We start from the raw sequence: 20,264 nt of genomic DNA, 5'->3' as shown, positions 1-20,264 counted from the left end.
GGATGCATTTCCACTCACATGGCTCACATCCTCGATGCCATATTTCTCAAATTGCTTTGAATTACATTGTCACCCTGATACTAACTTCTGATTTCTGATTTCAGGTCTAACCCAATGATCTAACCCGGGCGTTTCAGCTCTCCCTTCCTTAATCTTTTTCTGCTCCAATCTACAATCTGCGACTAACGAACCTGCAACAGTGAATTCGTTAATCAAAAAAGAATCGATAATAAATTCATGATAGTACTATTCTTGCCCCACTGTTCAGCGTTCGTGTATTAGTCCTATTGACATTGCGACTTGAGAATTCTCTAGCAAAAACCCTTGATTATTGGTCTCCGCTCCTCACAATTCTATATTCCTAGCATTAACAGCACCATTCCATCAGACGAATACTCGCTGAATTATCATGATACAGACCAAGCAATTTCGCTCATCAGTTTAGTCGGTCGCAATGCTTGGCTTGCAAAAATCGACATTTCATCTGCCTTTAAAATCATGCCAATTCACCCAGACTTCTGGCACCTTTTTGGCATTCATTGGTGTTCACAATTTTACTTTGCAGTCCGATTAACTTTCGGCTGCAAAAGTAGTCCTAAAATTTTAGATATGCTTTCAGAAGCATTATGCTGGATTTTATCTAATAACTACGAAATCCCGCATAATCCATCTCCTCGATGATTTTCTCCTCATTTCCCCACCTTCTTCACCTCCAGCTAAACACCTATCGATCACCCAAAAGGTTTTCGAAAATCTAGGCATCCCCCTCGCAGAGGAGAAACAGCCGGTCCCAGCACTTCCATAGAATTTCTGGGCATCAACTTAGATTCGAATAAATTTCAAGCATCCCTTTCCAAAGAAAAGTTCGACCATATAATCTCTTTATCTCAAATTTTCCTCGAGAAACAATCATGCACCAAACGCGAACTGCTATCTATTCTCGGACATTTCAATTTTGCGATGCGCATAATTCCCCAAGGCCGCCCGTTTATTACTCACCTCCTTCAGCTGTCCTCCTCTGTCCCCGGTTTAGAAGATACCATATATCTTTCTAAACCCAGTCGCAATGAACTCAGCTTATGGATCTCCTTCCTTAAGCAATGGAACAGCTGTTCCTTTTTCTATAGCGACCTAATTTCTTCCCCGGTGGATATTAATTAATTCACTGACGCTGCCCCCTCAGTCGGGTTCGGCGGCTTTTACCAAGGTCACTGGTTTGCTTCAACGTGGCCCCCGCAGATGCTCAGTCTACCCAGAAATCAGCAATAATCTGCGCTTTCGAACTCTACCCCATAGTCGCAGCAGCGCTTTTATGGGGAGATGAATGGTCCGCCTCAGCATTCTCGTTCATTGCGACAACGAAGCCACCGTTTATTGCATTAATGAAGGACGCTCGCACGCACTTCCAATTATGCCCTTACTAAGATGCCTCGTTTGGACGGCAGCCAAAAAGCAATTCATTATGACTGCTAGACATGTTCCAGTTTGCAAAAATCAAATTGCTAATTCTCTCTCTCGCTTTCTTTTCCAGAAATTTCGGCTCTTGGTACCGGAAGCAGACCAGCATCCAACACCTGTTCCACTCTATTCACAAATGATATTGCCATAAAACTTCCATATCTCTGATCCTTTACGCTGTCGCACCAAGGACCCTTGAGTCGTATCTCACAGCATGGAAATCTTATAAATATTTTCCATACCCTGTATCACATACAGTTCCCAGATTTTTCATTGCTTACCATCACCTCATTTATTTCCCACCTCCATACAGCCAAAAATATCCAGGCAAGCTCCATTAAAAGCTACCTTAGTGGGGTCAAGTTTTTTCATAAATTGATTTACGTGGCCACCTTAGAAGCCATTTCTAACGCTCAAACTTCCCTCCTCATTAAGGTATCCAGAAATCACCCCCCCCCCTTCCTGACACTAGACTACCCATTACACTCAATATTTTAGTAAAGTGCATACGCACACTGCGCAAAGGATACCTCTCACTCCACACAGCCCGTACACTAGACGCCATGTTTACCCTGGCTTTTTTGGCTTCCTGAGGTGTTCAGAAATGGCTATCACATCCAATTTCAACCCCGCAATACACCACACTATATCTTATCTAACACTGCTGAATGCTGAAACACTCGCCTTTTTCATTAAGCAAAGCAAAACAGATCAGACAAGCAAAGGGCATTTTATTTACATATTTAACATTTTTCCCCCACACAGCCATTCCAAACTCTCTTAGCTTTTCTCCATTCAAGGAGAGCAAAGGAGTCTGACCCACATGCCCCACGTTTTACTGATGACGCTAACCGTCCAGTAACTCGTTTTTTGTTTCAAAAACATCTGAAAGAAGTCCTTCGCCTTTCGGGCGTTTCCCCCGAATTATATTCCAGCCACTCATTTAGAATTGGCGCAGCCACCACAGCAGCTCACAAAGGTCTATCCTCGCACCAAATCCAGACCCTAGTCTGTTGGTCCTCCAATGCCTTCAAAGCTTACATTCGCCTCAGCCGATCCCACCTCAAGACAGCCCAGCTAGCCCTACTCAGCTAAATTCCAAACTCCAGCTAGGGGTACGAGCTCGACCCTAAGTAGGCTGGAGTGCGCGTGTGTGTGTGCTTGTGTATGGGTGCGCATGGGAATGTGTGTGGTTGCTCGCGCAGATACAGCGTGTGGTTGCACACGTATACATGCTTATTTGCACGTAGACATGTATATAGGTGTGGGCGTACGTTTAAATATGCATATGCACGTGCAAGCAAATGAGTATGTGAGCCTATGGGCATTACATGTTGTGCAGGTTGCATGTATGCTCTTAACTTTCCTTTCAAACCTACAATGCTCCTTCCCTCACCATGCTCTGACCTCCGCAGGGGTCCAATCCGAGCTTCGACTCTCGCGAGTCACCCCTAGCCCATCCCCGGCCACCCCTTCACTACCACCTCCAGTAAGAGCCTGCACTACCCCCTCCCTCTTCCCGACTCTTACTGCCCCCCCCCCCCCAATAGCTCTGACCCCCGCAGGGGTCGCGCTGAGCTTCGACTCTCGCAAGAGTCACCATTTGGGCCGCCCCCCCCACCCAGGCCATTACAAATGGTATGTACACGCATGTTATACGCATACATCCGATGTATACCTGTTCCGATGCGTGTGCATGCATATGCCGAAACAGGAATAGACGCACGTGCATGCTCACGCACGCAGGTTATTCCCTCTCTCCTTTTCTTCCTTTGGCGTTGAGTTCCTCCGCCCTCTCTTCTCTTCCTTTCTCATAGGCCATCAATCCTCAGCTTTATCTCCTGCAGGAGTGACTAAAACGAGCTTCGACTCTCGCAAGAGTCAATCACCGCCCATGCCCGGCCCTTACCATGTAATAACCATATATATTCATATATATATTTATATATATGCATATATACTCCTATATTCTCCTTCTTTCTGGCGTCGAGATTCTCCGCCTGGCAATTATTTGCCCCTTCTTTCTTCCTTACAGCGTGAGTGCTTCCGCTACCTTTACCCTTCTCTGATCTTCCCCCTTATCTCCTTACCCTCCTATTTCCTCAATTCCTTTCCAGCGTTGAGTTCTCCGCTGTTTCTTTCAGCGTCACTCTTTCGATATGTTCTTCCTTTCATTAGGCCCTCAATCCTCAGCTCTAGCTCCCGCAGGGGCGACTAAAACGAGCTTCAACTCCTGCCGGAGTTCAGGCCCTAGCCACCTCCCACCCTCTCATGCAAGAGTCTCCACCGCCCAAACCTTCCCGACTCTTGCTTGAGCAATCAAACCCCAGCTCCCACCCCCGCAGGGGTGTATATATTTGAGCCTTGACTCTCGCGGAGTCAATCCAGCCCTGCCTTCACCCCGCCTAGGCTCTAGCAGCCTACTTTGCTCTGCTCCCGTAGGAGCTTCTCTTCCTAAGCTATCAACGTTATATCCAGCAGCCGGATATGGCTTGTTACACCTGCTTTTTGGGGGGCTCTTCAATACGCGGCTGCTGTTCCGAGCTATACAAAGGCATTTTGGGGAGTTCTCGAGATCTACCTGAGCTCAAACTCCCCTCCCGCTTTGCAACAAACAAATTTCGAGAGGATCACGTGCTTATGATTGCTAGCAGCTGACCCGCATTATCTAATTCACTACGATCCAATCAGATGACTCCTAAACTACTATAAATACCCTGGGGTTTATTCCTTTGCTATCTTCGTTTTGAAGAGTCCCCCCTTTCTCCCCTACTCCTACTTCTTAGACGGGTGACACGGTGGCCCAGTGCATAGCACTGTCGCCTCACAGCAAGAATGTCTCTGGTTCCTGGCTCTACCAAAACTAGCAGACATTTCTGTGTGGAGTTTGCACTTCTCCCTGTGCTCACGTGGGTTTCCCCCGGGTTCCCCGGTTTCCTCCCATCGCCTAAAAACATGCAATTAAGTCAATTGAACAATCCAAATTGTCAACATAGACACGCTTCTAGTTAGTAATTAATTTCAAGAGCATTCACTTGCTACAGCAGCGGAGTTCTCGAGATCTACCTGAGCTCAAACTCCCCTCCCGCCTTGCAACGGGAGGGAGCCCTGGGCTCGAGGATCTCATGAGCTCAGGGCTCTCTCCCAGGACAGCATGCCAAACAAGCTTTTATAATTAATCATCAGCTAAGTGTGAACTCTTGAAATCCTTAGTTATCTGCATTGGGGTCCTCACTCCTTTTTTTCCCTCACAGACTGTGACATGATATCAACAATTAAATTACTGATATCAACAATTACATTTTTCAAATCAACAATTAAATTATTGATATCATGAATTTCATTTTAACTAGTAAGAAATCAATTTTTTATATCAACAATTAAATTTGAATGGCAGCCTATGGTGACATTTAACTAGTGAAAATACAGTTCTTGATATTAAAAATGTAATTCTTAATATCAACAATTCAATTTTTTATTTCAACAATTACCTTTTTTACATCATGAACTGAATTGTTGATATCAAGAATGTTGATTGCTGATATCTAAATTGAATTGTTGACATCAAGAATACATATTCTGAGAAGGAATAAAAGTCAAAACGGTTTGCCATAATCAGATTATTAATTACTTTACTTTGAAGTCACTTTTAAAACACATAAAATTTACCCATTAATATACAAAATAACCTGCAGCTCTTTCGGTAATTTAATATTCACAAAAATACATTACAGTGGGTTTATTACAGCAGCTTGATAGATTCAAAAGACAAAGAGTTCAACCAAAACTTAAAATTCTCTCATCATTCAGTGGTTCAAAACCTGTTTTTTTACACAAATGAAGACATGAAGAAAACTGAATATTTGCAATCATTGACATCCATAATATGAAAAAGCACTGCAGTGTTTGGCTGGTCTGGGTTTGTTTGAGGTAATTAGTCTACCGAAATGTGTATATTCAATACAAGCTAATTGGTCAGTACGAGTCACTCTTGAGACTCGTGGTTTTTAACTGGTGCCTCCGGACAATGCGAGGGCATGCAATATGTGCTCCATTGGAAATAATGAATTTGTGTGCGCAAAAGACACAATATGTAAACAGCTCCATAAGCAGCCACACTTCTCTTTACATTCAAAAGATAACTTCACTCCCGATCCTGCAGAAAAATCCTATTTAGCCTGTTTAGGCTGAGTTGGACTGCCGTGTTTCTGGGTCGACGGTGCATCTTTGGTGAAGAGTATTGTCATACAATGCTTTCTGTTTAAGGGCTTGAACATGTTGCTGGTCGAGTTAAAGCAGTAGAAAGTTTTTTTAGAGACTGCATGACATAGACTGACTTTCACATTAATATTTTTGTTTTTACCATTCTAAACAGCAACCATTTCAGCTCACGTTCTCCAGCTATTTAAAAGCACATGCTTACAGAGGCGGAAAGTAATGAATTACATTTACTCACATTACTGTACTTAAGTAGTTTTTTTTTTTTAATTTGTACTTTTTAGAGTAGGGTTTAAAATCTGTAATTTTACTTTTACTTAAGTATGATTTGCCTAAAGTATTGTACTTCACTACATTTTAAATCACATGCGTTACTGAGTAAAAAATAAATATACAAAGAAATGCAATGGAAAAAGAAATCCCATACATAATATATATATAATGTGTAAAAGGTGAAGCACTATGAATATATATTTAAAAGAAAATATGTCAAATAAATGATCAGATCTCTGTGTGGAGCACAGGCTGTTATACTCCTTGTGCAAACAAAAATCTTTCAGAATAATTACAATAATAGCAAAATGTATTTGAAAACAGACATTTTGAAAAGTCATACTTTAATTCATAAGAGTCATACTTTATTATGGTTATTTTGGTTGAAGTAACCTTAAAGTAATACAAAAGTAGTGTAATGCATTTCTGAGATATTAATATTGTAATGTAATCAATTACAAAAAAAACATGACAGTAACTTTTAATATATAATGTATTACATTTTGAAAGCATTTTCCCAACTGTGTTTGTAACATTGCTAATGTTAGTTAGCACAAGATTAGATATTAACGGGCATTTGGAGCAAATTTTGTTTGTTTATTTATGTTTTGTTATTTCCCAAATGGCACACTATACACTATGCACTCATGCACTATGTACTTATGCACTTACACACACAGCAGGATAGTATATGTATGTAGTGGCGTCCCAAATGGCACACTAATGTTTTTTTACTAAGCGGAAATTCAAACCGTTTCCCTGATGACGTTTGACGGTTGCCAAATCAGTGAAATAAACGACTGAATTATCAGATAATACCTGCCGTGAGTATAACCACATTTACCATCGGGAGGCGCTATAATCACTCTAACAGGAGAATTTTGCTTTCACCATCCAAAATAAATGAAGTTATTTAACATGTGCGTCCGATAGCTCCGCCCCTTCCGCTACGTATGCAAACCTGCGGTCGTTGAGTGTGTGAAGTGTCCATCATTACACACTTCATTTTAGCGGCTGAATGAGTGCATCATCCGGGTAATTAAAGTGCACTTAATGATTTTAGAGTTTTCAGTGTGAACACAATATTTACACGCGGCTGGATGTGCGCTATGCACATCAATTTGCAGCATTTATGACATTGTATAACAATAGGCGACACAGTGGCGCATTAGGGAGTGTTGTTGCCTCACAGCAAAAAGGTTGCTGGTTCGAGCCTCGGCTGGGTCAGTTGTGTTTCTGTGTGGAGTTTGCATATTCTCCCTGTCTTCGCGTGGGTTTCCTCTGGGCGCTGCGGTTTCCCCCACAGTCTAAACACATGCACTATAGGGAAATTGGGTACGCTAAATATTGTCTAGTGTATGAGTGTGAATAAGTGTGTGTGGGTTTCCCAGTGATGGGTTGCAGCTGGAAGGGCATCTGCTGCGTAAAACATATGTTGGATAAGTTGGCGGTTCATTCCACTGTGGCGACCCCTGATTAATAAAGGGACTAAGCCAAAAAAGAAAATGAATGAATAAATATATATAAATAATTTATATCTTTACAGTTCTGTGATGGTTGGGTTTAGGGTTGGGTGGGGGTAGGCTTTAAAAAATACAAATTATTGGGTAATTTAATAGATAGCATAAAAAATTCTACTGTATGTTACTGTAACTGTTGGGTTTAAGTTGGGTTGGGGGTAGACGTTGATAAAATACAACAAATGTGAAATTTAAATAATGTAAATAATTTTCGTTAACTTTCTGTCGCAACTGTATCTGATCTAGCAACAACCAAAATATTAGGGTAAAACAAACTATCATATTTTAAAGACATGGCGGAAGGAAATAGACTTTAATGCAGTGCTTTTTGTCCGATCTGAAACCCACTTCATATTGTATATCTAACATGCAGTGAAGATCGCTGATATTTAAAGAAATCAGATCTTAAACGTGACAATTTTAAAATGGAAAGACGTCATCGGAAGCCATTAGACAGCCTCACTGAAAATTAAAAGTCTGATACTGTACCTTCATTATATGGCAACCTTAGCATGACGTCAAGAACTGACTGCTCAATAATGTTACACGATCCAAATGTTTGATAATCTTCAAGCTCAGTTTGACCAAAAACCACCTTCAGTCTCGCTGGATCTGACAACAATATAGAACACAAACTTTAAGACCAATGAGATAAACAATTTACATTTTCTATATTTCAAATATTTATTATAACAGTCATAGAAATCTTCAGCCTACCATTTACTCCAGGAAAAAAAGTCAGTGCTCGTATCTTCAGTTCTCTAATGGTGAAGTTATCAAATTGTGCATAGGATGTTCCCACAGTTATTCCATATGTCTCAATTCCATTAATCTTGATTAGGACCAGAAGCAACATTCTGATTATGTCAAAGCAGGACGTTTTTTGAAAACGCAGGTCACCCAAAACTAAAGCTTTTCACTTTCACTTTAAATACTTTTGCAAGTGACTCAAAAACGGGGTGGGCGGGGTTTTTTCTGACTAAAATCTTTTGTTTATTTACAGATATAAAAACATAAAATAAAATAAATAATAGAAAATCTATTAACTTCATCAACTATAAATACACAACATCTTATTATTTTCTAATTCTGATTGCAATATAGTAACAAATACACTTAATAAAATTATATGATATATGTAATATAAGATAAAAAAATAAACCTAAATGGAATTGAATAAACAAATTTGCTAATCTATCACCAAAACATAGTCATGAATATGTCATAATATGTCCCTAATCATGTGAAGAATATATTATCATAGAAATAACAAACATGGTATTTTATTTCTACTCAAACCAGTTGGTAAATCATCATCAGACTACCATATTTTCTCACAGATAAAGACGAAAGTAAAATGATTGTAAATATGTCAGTCATTACTTCAAAGAAAAGCAATGTTTACAAAATTTTCCCCACTAAGTGATGAAGGATAAACATAAGCAACAAATTTAATCAGTCAATAAAATATATACAGATTAAGAAAAACATGTTGAAAAACAGCTAACATGACTGGCAGCTCAGATATAAAGCATGTAGAACTGAAATATGGTGTTTAGTCTCATGCAAAAAAAAACACAAGTCAACATTCTAAACAAACATTCTGGCAGAACTGGACATAGTACAAGGATGCCTTCATTTTCATTGAGAGAACAACATGTTGCAGCAGCAAAACTCTAGCACTTTTTCTTTATTTTAATTTATTTAACCTCTTTTTAGTAAATACATGTGGATATATACATTTAGTATATATACATAACTTTTGCACTGACTTATGGAGATTTAGCAAAAAAACATATACTTAATCATTTTAAATATGGTAGTTATTTTTATTGTAAAACATTGTCAATGTTTTTTTGTTTTTGTTTTTTTTGCTAAAATTTGTCTATTAGAACAGTGTTGTGTCAAGAAATTGAAACTTGGTTAGAACACATTGTTAGTCGTTAATGTCTTTATATCTTTTTTAACAACCCTGATTAAAACAAATAAAATATAATATGTTTATTGGTTGCATTGTTATGAACATTTCATTGGTGAACTATTTGTTATGTACTGCTTATGTGTCGTGTAAAGAAACAAAAACTCAGAGGCACGTTCCAGGTGTTTGTGTTCCTCCCTGAGGCTGATGACTGAGTTTTAAGAAGCTGACAGATTCATAAATTTTTGCAGATAAACCTGCAGAAAGAACAGGACAAACAAGCTCATAACATACTTTCATTTTCAACAAGAGAAAATGAGTTTGGTAACTACAAACAAGCTTCTGTTCATTGATTATAACTTCCGCAAAAATACTCATAGAAAAATAATTACTGATGTGTAAAATTTATGCACGTTTGAATTATATAATTCATAATTAATTGATTAGGGCCCTTTTGAGATCATGGTGGAGTTCAGCTCTTGCACAGGTAAAAGTTTGAGATGCTGAAGGTATTTCTTATTGATTAATTACTAATATTTATTTTAATATAATATATTAATTATTATTAATAATATATTAATTATTTTAATAATATATATATTTTAATAATATTATTATTTAGACACAATTGCCTTTCAAAAGAGAATGAATCCTGGTAGAATGAGTGTCAAAGAAAAGAGTATGTTTAGCTGAATTTGAGCACTAAGAAAGTTTATGAGTAATATTTACATAAACAACATGCTCACACCTTGCGCTTCTCTGATTATAATAGTTAATTTACTGTGACTGTTGTTTAATTCATTTGTATTTTCTGGATGTAGTCACATGATCTTCAGTGTGTTCTTCTGTGCAACAGCACCTTCTGTTGCTCATCAGCTCATCATCATCATCAGAGATGGTCATCAACTGTTTCTGATGATTTCATTTCAATCACACAAAGATGATCCAGGTGAGTGTGTTTTACCTGTTGATCAATACTGAGTGTGTTTAACCAGTGTTCCCCTTTGGATGAGGAACTTCAATGCTATAAGTGTCAGGGAACAGAACGGACACAAGTGCAGGTCTTTCTCAAATTTATTAGTAACAAAAATGACCCAATAGGGCCTAAGCACAGGGAGAAAAAATCTAATCAAAAAATTCTAAATCAAAAGTTCAACAAAAACTGCTCCGAAGAGGATAGAAATCTTACTGGGATCCTTAAAGAGGCTCAAGTAAATAAAATTAACAGAATGAAATGAAAACAAAATTTAAGATTACTCAGAAGAAATAGTTCAAAAACTGTCAACAAAAACCGCTCCGTAGAGGGGAAAAAAAGAGTCTCTCAGGGTGTAGTTTCAAATTCACTCGGCAGGGGGCGATACAGCGATATACTGGATCCGGCTGGCGGCAGAGCTGAGAGGGAGAAGAAGAGTGGAATGTGACGGAAAGGAAATCCTGATCCCAGAGATCGGAGACAATCGGCCAACCATGGTGGATAAACAAAACGGAAACAGGTCCTGGAGATGACAGAGAGGGGTCAAAACGAATTAAAAATAAAAGGAATGACCAACCAGAAGACGGGCTCGAAACAACAGGAACTGACTGGACTGGACTAGTGAAACAGAGAGCACGCTGACCACAAACAAACGACAACGATCTGACAAATGACAACAAGAGGAGAGCAAACTAAATAGAGGGAAAATTACGAGAAGACAGGTGAGTGAAATTGGTTTAATTGAATAATAGGGATGAGTGGGAAGATGGGTGGAGACGTGTCAAAGCAAGCATGTAATGAGAGAGCGATCAAAACACCACACGTGCTGAATAACATGTAAACAAATGCAAAACACAAACCCAGGTGATCAGACAGAGGACCTGACAATAAGTGGATTTTAATCCACGAATGGGGATTTCGTTTCAGAAAGCCAATCATCTGAAAGAGTATATAACTGGCCAATGAAATGCCAAATGAGTTGGCAGCGTAAGCTTGCGCACCTGAAGCTTATTGTCAATTAGCTCTGCATATAAGCACAGGGAAAGCAAGGAAACGCCATCCTTTTAAGCTGAAGAGACTGACACTTACAGCTAAGGAACAATCATTATGGTGATGCTATATAGCATTTCCGTTACCCTCCTCGGGGAACGAGGGTTACATAAGTAACCAGAGCATTCCCCTTCGGATGGGGAACTTCAATGCTATCAGCGGATTTATTTAATCCACGAATGGGGAAATGAATCAGCTTCCAGAAATGATCAGATGTGCTCCAACATTAATGACCCACGTACCCTTTATAAGCAGCTCACACTCACACAACCAGTGTTTAGCCCCGGCCAGCATTAATGAGCGTTCTATCCTGCCTGATCTCCCGTTTACTACTTAAGCCTGTTACACGGACTCTGATACTCGCTGCCTGCCCTCAACCAAAGCCTGTTACATGGACTCTGATACTCGCTGCATGCCTCTGACCCATGCCTGGTAATCACTCTGTGTCTGTCAATCGCCAGCCCATATTCATTGATGTGTATGTTGTATGTTGCACAGTCGTGCGTGCTGTATGTTGAGTAAAGTGTGACTTAATAAATACTGCAAATGGATCCCTCCATGTCAGTCTTCCCTTTACAGAAGACTTCGCCCAACATGGATCCCGCAGCCATACAGGTTTTGTCTAACGAAGTCACAGCTCAAGCTCAGGTATTGACCACTCATCAAAAGCAACAAACGCACTTAACTCAGTTGACAGACGAACTTGTGAAATCACTGCAAAACCTGCAAGCTGCTCCCACAGCGCAACTCACCGCCAACTACTCTCTGAGTCCACCTGTTGTGACACAACCCCCGACGGTCTCCGGAGCTCGATTGGCATTTCCTGACAAATTCTCAGGTAACCCAGCAAAATGTAAAGGCTTTCTGTTGCAATGTAAACTGTTTATCGCCCAACAGCCCCATCTGTTAAAGGACGAGAATGGAAAAATTGCTTTTGTGTGCTCACTGCTCACTGGGAAAGCATTAGACTGGGCTACTGCAGTTTGGCCAGACAGTACCCCGATATTTCCCTCATTTAATGACTTTCTCAAACGTTTTTGCACTGTGTTCGATCACCCTGAGGGTGGTCGTAATGCTGGTGAGGAGCTATTGTGTATCCAACAGGGCGATCGCTCTGCAGCTGAATTCGCACTGCATTTCCGCACTCTGGCAGCGCAAACAGGCTGGGCTGATGATCCACTTACTACGCTCTACAGAAAGGCTCTGAAACCAAAACTGCAAAAAGAGATGGCATGTCGTGACGAGGGAAAAACACTGGACCAGCTGATCGAACTATCCATAAGGTTAGACATTTTCCTCCGCACTCGTAACCCACTGTGCTCAATTGCTTCCAGTCCTGTATCTCCTGAAACCTCCGCTGAACCTATGCAACTGGGCAGAACCCGTCTAAACCCTGAGGAACGTGAACGAAGGAGGAGAAATCACCTGTGCATCTATTGCAGACTTCCAGGTCATACTAAGGTTTTATGTCCCAAAAAGCCTCCCCCTAAAACCTTTCCGGTGAGTGCTACCACAATGTTCACGACCACTAGTGACATTATGAGTATACCTGTCAGTTTGAAACACAAAGGAGATGAGATTGAGACCTTGGCCATGATCGATTCAGGAGCCGCTAGCAACTTTATCGACCACACGTTTGCTATCACTCACTCCATTCCTCTAACCTCCTGTGATTCCTCCCTAGCCATCACTGCTGTAGACGGGCGCCCACTAGGAGAGGGACACATAAAATTCAAGACTCAACCAATCTCTCTTCAAACAGGCTCTCTCCATGAAGAGGAGATTTCTCATCTTGCCATCGACTCCCCTCGACACTCTGTAATCCTCGGGTTACCATGGTTACAACTACACGACCCTCAAGTTTCCTGGAGAACTGGTAAGATTATTAAATGGAGCGATCATTGCTTTACCCAGTGCCTGCATTCTGTTTCCCCAGTCCAGATCAACACGTATACCAGCACCGAAGACCCTGAACTCTGTCAAATTCCTGAGGCTTATCATGACTTAACCGAGGCTTTTAATAAGCAGAAAGCCACCAAGCTCCCTCCTCATCGTGAAAATGACGTTGCCATCGAACTACTGCCAGGCACCACGCCCCCTCGTGGTCGAATTTTCCCTCTCTCTCAACCTGAGACTGAAGCTATGAATACTTACATCTCCGAGGAGCTAGAAAAGGGCTTTATCAGACCATCTACATCACCTGCTTCAGCTGGCTTCTTCTTCGTTAAAAAGAAGGATGGCAGTTTACGCCCCTGCATCGACTACCGAGGATTAAACGAATATACTGTCAAATATCGCTATCCCTTACCATTGGTTCCAGCAGCCCTCGAACAGCTCTGCTCAGCCCAGTATTTCACCAAATTGGACCTCCGCAGTGCTTACATCCTTATCCGTATCCGACAGGGAGACGAGTGGAAAACCGGGTTCTCTACCATCAACGGCCACTACGAGTACCTCGTTATGCCCTTCGGCCTAGCAAACAGTCCTTCCGTGTTCCAGGCTTTTGTAAATGAGATATTCAGAGACATGCTCAACCAATGGGTCATAGTGTACATTGACGACATCTTGGTCTACTCCAATTCCTTATCAGAGCATATCCAACATGTCAGAGTGGTGCTCAAACGCCTCATCCAGAACCAGTCATACGCTAAAATTTCCAAGTGCAGGTTCCATCAAACATATCGTTCCTGGGTTACATCATCAGCCCCGAAGGCATGGCCATGGACCAACAGAAAGTCGATTCAGTTATGCAATGGCCACAACCAGAAACTATCCGACAACTGCAACGATTCCTGGGCTTTGCCAATTTCTATCGACGATTCATAAGAAACTTTAGCTCAGTAGCTGCTCCACTTACTGCTATGGTCAAGGCTAATAATGCCCGCCTCAAGTGGAACCCAGACGCCACTCGAGCATTTACCCAGCTCAAAACCCGCTTCTCCAGTGCACCCATTCTGCGTAATCCTGATCCCGAGCAACCTTTTGTGGTTGAAATCGACGCATCCAACACTGGCATTGGAGCCATTCTGTCCCAGAGATCCCTATCTACGAAGAAACTCCATCCCTGTGCTTTCTACTCTCGCAAACTCAACTCCGCGGAGAGGAACTATGACGTGGGAAACCGTGAACTCCTCGCTATGAAGGCTGCCTTAGAGGAGTGGAGACATTGGCTCGAGGGCGCCAAACATCCTTTCACCGTCATCACAGACCATAAAAACCTGGAATACATTTGATCCTGCAAAGTCTGAACCCTAGACAGGCAAGATGGGCTTTGTTCTTTACACGCTTCGACTTTCAAGTCACGTACATCCCTGGCTCGAAGAACGTTAAGGCAGACGCTCTCTCCCACCTCTCAGATGAGGAAACATTAGATGACGGTGATGAACCCATTCTTAAAGATCCCCTGATCATCGCTCCTATTCAGTGGGACATCGAGCATGAGATTTTACAAGCCTCTGAACACAGTCCCACTCAGCACTCCTGTCCTGCAAATAAGATCTTTGTTCCCCCGGCACTCCGTGAAAAACTCATCGCAGAGGTACATAATCACCCCAGCTCCGGTCACCCAGGCAGCACTGCTACAGCACAATTAATTCAATCCCGATACTGGTGGTCATCTATCAATAAGGACATCATTAATTTCATTAATAAGTGCTCACCCTGTCAGATGTCCAAACACTCCCGTCACTGTCCAGCTGGACTGCTCCAACCCCTGGAGGTGCCACGTCGTCCCTGGTCACACATTGCCATAGATTTCGTCACTGACTTACTTCAATCGCAAGGAAAGACCACCATCCTCACTGTTGTGGACTGATTTTCTAAATCCTGTCGCCTTATTCCCATAGCCAAACTGCCTACAGCCCTGGAAACGGCCGAACTGCTCTGTGAATTTGTGTTCCGATATTATGGTCTTCCTGAAGACATCGTCTCGGATCGAGGGTCCCAGTTTACCTCCCGACTCTGGTCCGCCTTTTTCAGTAACCTTCAAGTGAACATTAGCCTCACATCCGGCTACCATCCCCAATCCAACGGCCAAACAGAGCGCCTGAATCAGGAGATCGGCAGATTCCTCCGCACATACTGTCATTCCAACCAGGTTGAATGGGCAAAATTCCTCATGTGGGCAGAATACGCTCAAAACTCCCTGAGAAAGGCATCAACAGGTTTGACTCCATTCCAGTGCGTCCTAGGCTTTCAACCTCCTCTCTTCCCCTGGTCCGGCGAGACCACTGAACTTCCGGCTGTCGATACATGGTTCAGAAGGTGCGAGGAAGTGTGGAACGCAGCTCACACCCATCTCTCTCACGCCGTCCGCCGATTCAAAGAACAAGCCGACCGACACCCTCGTCCTGGTCCCACGTATTCCCCAGGACAGTGGGTATGGCTCTCCACCCGTGACCTACGCCTCAGACTACCCTGCAAGAAGCTCAGCCCCAGGTACGTGGGTCCTTTCCAAATAGACAAACAAATATCTCCTGTTTCGTTCCGACTGACACTCCCTAATCAATACCGTATTTCTCCCACTTTCCATGTCTCCCTGCTCAAGCCTGCTGTTGGTCCAGCCGAGGCGGATAGGGAGGTGGCAGCCGGTGAACAGGGTCCCCCGCCTCTCATGATCGACGGAGAGGAGGCCTATCAGATCCACGAGATCCTGAGATCCAGACGCCGGGGTGGACAACTCCAATACCTCATCGATTGGGAGGGGTACGGCCCGGAGGAAAGATCATGGATCAACCGTAAGGACATTCTTGACTCGACACTACTGGAAGAGTTCCACTTGCAACATCCGGATATGCCGGCCCCTCGCCCCCGTGGAAGACCCCGGCGTCGAGATTCTCCTCACTTCAGGAGCCGTTCGTTGGGGGGGGGGCTCTGTCACCGACTCGGTCCCAGTCATTCCCCTCGCTGGCCAGCAGAGGCCACCATCTCCAGACTTCTAACATTACGTCATCCTTTCACTCTGATTCCAGCACACCTGATCTCCATTCCGTTAATGACCCACGTACCCTTTATAAGCAGCTCACACTCACACAACCAGTGCGAAGTCTTGTTTAGCCCCGGCCAGCATTACTGAGCGTTCTATCCTGCTTGATCTCCCGTTTACTACTTAAGCCTGTTACACGGACTCTGATACTCGCTGCCTGCCTCTGACCCATGCCTGGTAATCACTCTGTGTCTGTCAATCGCCAGCCCATATTCATTGATTTGTATGTTGTATGTTGCACAGTCGTGCGTGCTGTATGTTGAGTAAAGTGTGACTTAATAAATACTGCAAATGGATCCCTCCGTGTCAGTCTCCCCGTTGCACACTTATACTATGGACAGATTTTATATTATCAGTGTCCTTTAGTGACTGATGGAGCTCTAAAACCGGCTGCAATTAATGCACACAAGCATTTGGAAACCCTGAAAAAATATTATATTAAAAAATGTAGGTGTGTGTGCGTGAATGTATACATATGTACGACGTCATACATCTTAAAACATAGATATATTTTCCTACAAAAGACAAAGCTGCCACTTATAATATTATACAGAAAAATGTGAGGGTGCAGAAAGAGAGAAAAACTCAAGATCTGTAAGTGAGATTCGAACTCGCTCCGCTGTGAGCTTCGTTGTTCATTAATGAAGCACTGTCCACTACACTACTGCCGTGCTCTGTATCATCTGTGTAATGATACGCAGTAATGTATGACCAAGGAACTGTACAAAAGTGTATAAAACAGTTCAATGCCAGGCATACTGTACAGGTGGTCATACTGCCACATTGTACAGTTGCCTAAAATGCCCTGACGCGAATACAAAGAGCTGCACTGAATGTTTTTTATGGTAAGCGCAGACCCGCGGTTTGTCACATTTGATTTCAAAAAGGTTTGTTAAATACATTAACATTATGAATTTGGTTATGAAAAAAACTATGCACTTATAACCCTCTCACAACGAAAAAACTTGTATCTGTGTGTCCACATCCATAAATATTCTCATCAAAAGAGCACGCAATGCTCAGTAAACTCTCTAAAACAGACAAACTCTGAAACATAGCAACTTACTCTCTGAACATAACCTGCTCCGGTTATGTTTAGAAAATAAGTTGCTATGGCTATTTAACATACCCAGAAGTTACCTCCGATTTTGGAACCAAAGCTGAGGTTATCCACCTACTTACTCTCAAACTTACCCGGGTATGTCACATAACCTGCTTTCTGGAATACCCCCCTGGACGTTTTGATTTGTCTGCAGTTTCTATGATTTATAGCTCAAGGCTGCAGGACCCAAGGAAAATAGCTCTTCTATATATGTACACATATATATACACACACACATCACACATCTGTAAACATAATAGTTTTATTTCTTTTATCTCTGCCATGATGACAGCACATAATATTTGACTAGATATTTATCAAGACACTATTATTCAGCTTAAAGTGACCTGAGTAATACATGAGATGCATACCTGTTGCTGTTATTGTTCATTCATTTATTCATTTTCTTTTTGACTTAGTCCCCTTATGAATCAGGGGTTGTCACAAAGGAATGAACTGCTAACTTATTCAGCATTGCTATTAATTACTACTATAACATGTATAACTGTTTGGGCATTGCTGGTAACATTATAATTAATCTAGTGATGACTGAGTCATACCACAGGCAGCTCAGGTATGAAGGGTGTGAACGTCTAAAACAAAAGTCTGATGTTCCATCTCACGCAAGAAAAACCACAAGAAAACATTCCCAACAAAGTATTCTGGCAGAACAGGACTGATCTGATGCTTTCATTTACACCAAGAGAACAACATGTTTCTTTAACAAAACACTATCACTTTCTGTTTATTTTAATTTATTTCACTTTTGTTCAGCAAGCTCACATGTGGAAATAAACATTATCAGTACAAAACTAAATAAATTGCATAATTTAATAAAACAAAATAAAGTTTTTCAAGCTCATGGTGCTTTAAGGGAATCTTGAAATAATTTATTATCACTAATCCTTAAAAATACTGAATAGTAATTTTCTATAGTGACATACTTTCTGGTTCACTGAAAGAAAATGTGTTTGGTAACAATGATAAAAGGTCAAAACCATCAATATGATAAATAATAAATCAGATTTATTTTGCTTTTAAGCTTTCTGTTCATTATTGATGTCTTCACTGAGATGTTGGTGGGAAAGGAATAAGACTAACATGCTGCCCTGCATTTTCTGCTGAAAGTGTTAATTATTGATTCAATTTTCTTCCTTCCAGAAAAGAAAAACTGTTTCTCCTTTAGCATGAGTTTTGACTCAAATACAGTATATTCCTTCATAATATCATAAACTGGTAGAATGCTAAAAACTTCCGTTTACAGCGTGTACAACTGGTAATTTGCGCTCCGAAAATGGGTTTCAATAACGTTTTTAATGGATAACAGAGTGTTTTTGTGACACACAACTTAGAAATGTGTCTGTCAAAGCCGTTATAATCTGTCACATGTGGTTCAAGTGCGTCAGAAATACGAGAAAAACGTTCTCCTAGTTCACGTGTCTGCCGTCAGAAATACAGTGTGTGTGTGAGATCCCGGCCTGTCAGCTGTTAGCTCAGCGTCTCTTCAATACACACACATACAATTATAGAGCAAACCGTATAATTAGCATGAAACTTATGAAAGTCATGCAATTTACAAAAATGAGCAATAAAAGTCTGTTATTGATCCTCTGCTGCTGATTTGCTGTTCTTTCTAATCTCGAGTCAATTGTGTTTTATTTCGTGTGTTGTTTTCACCATGGTTTGTGTTTTTCTGTCATTTGGAAATGACACTAGCCTGTATTTTCACTTTGTCACAGTTATTAAATCAGTGTGTCAGTGGCACAGTACAGGCTACGTGTGTGTGTCAAACATTTTAGTGAACTACATTAGTTTGGGCTGGTTATATATGTGAAATAAAGAGAAAATGTTGACTTTAGCGATGACGAGGCTTCATTTAAACTGCAGAAGATGCCGTCTGACACCGAGGGGAAAACGCCTCACAGCAGCTGTTTCTTTTTTTTTTCTGTTCTTTTAATGATCAGTCCAGGAGATGCTGCTGATGGACAACAGTATTAGTTCAAAGAGGATAAAAGCAGGTAAAATAGATTAAAACTATCGTTTCAAAGCTGTCTAAATGTGACTGTTTACACGCATCAGCTGCCGACTGGAAGTTCTCAGCATTCTCCTTGCGCATACACCTAAAGCATCATGGGTAATTTTGCGTTCCAAGAAAAAGGTCTATAATGGATTATCAAAAGTTTGTCTTGCTGTGATTTTAACATTTGTTTTAGCTCTGTATTTATGTGTAAAGCAGTTTTGGAAAACTTTGAGACTAATAACCTTTCCAGAAGTACATGTAAAGACTTTATCATCTGTATATTTATCTATCTATATTTAAAATATCTCAAAAACAGATGCGAGTATAAAACAAAATTGTGTATCATCAAACGAGTTAATACACAGAATATTGTGTCCTATTTCTCAATTCATGGTTTAAGAGTAGTATTTATATAACATCCTCACATCTTGTGCTTCTGTGATTGAAAGAGTTGATTTCGTGTTACTGTTAGTTGATTGTGCATTAATTATCTGGCCTTTGTTTTCTGGTGTTGATTTTTCTCAGATCTGCTGTAAAGCTTCATCTGCAGTCAGAGGATCATCAGTGTGTTCTTTAGAGCAACAGTACCATCTGCTGATGAATTTCTTTGAAACCTTCCATCAACAGCTCTATTGGATCAACCCCTTCACCATTAACCTGACTCAGTGAAGTAAACAATGTGACAGCAACAGCTTTTCTCTGAGCAGGTTTTAGCTTCTCTTATTTCCTGCTACTCCAACTGTACATA

The 20,264-nt window shown here is 41.2% G+C and overlaps 1 protein-coding gene across 1 annotated transcript in view; it reads right to left on the bottom strand.

The window, feature by feature from the left end:
- The window catches only part of LOC147837607 (uncharacterized), a 36,770-nt gene extending 28,392 nt beyond the window's left edge, over positions 1 to 8,378 (bottom strand). The window contains exons 1-2 of the mRNA XM_087311306.1: positions 8,187 to 8,378; positions 7,959 to 8,081 (exon numbers count right to left, since the gene is read on the bottom strand). Of these exons, the coding sequence (XP_087167432.1) occupies positions 7,959 to 8,081; positions 8,187 to 8,325 (262 nt within the window). The 5' untranslated portion in view covers positions 8,326 to 8,378. The remainder of the gene's footprint in view (positions 1 to 7,958; positions 8,082 to 8,186) is intronic.
- Between the last annotated feature and the right edge of the window lie 11,886 nt (positions 8,379 to 20,264).

This window comes from Danio rerio, chromosome 25 (assembly GCF_052040795.2).
Source record: "Danio rerio strain M-AB ecotype USA chromosome 25, GRCz13ab, whole genome shotgun sequence".
Taxonomy (NCBI): domain Eukaryota; kingdom Metazoa; phylum Chordata; class Actinopteri; order Cypriniformes; family Danionidae; genus Danio; species Danio rerio.
This window is presented reverse-complemented; position numbering and strand designations above follow the sequence as displayed.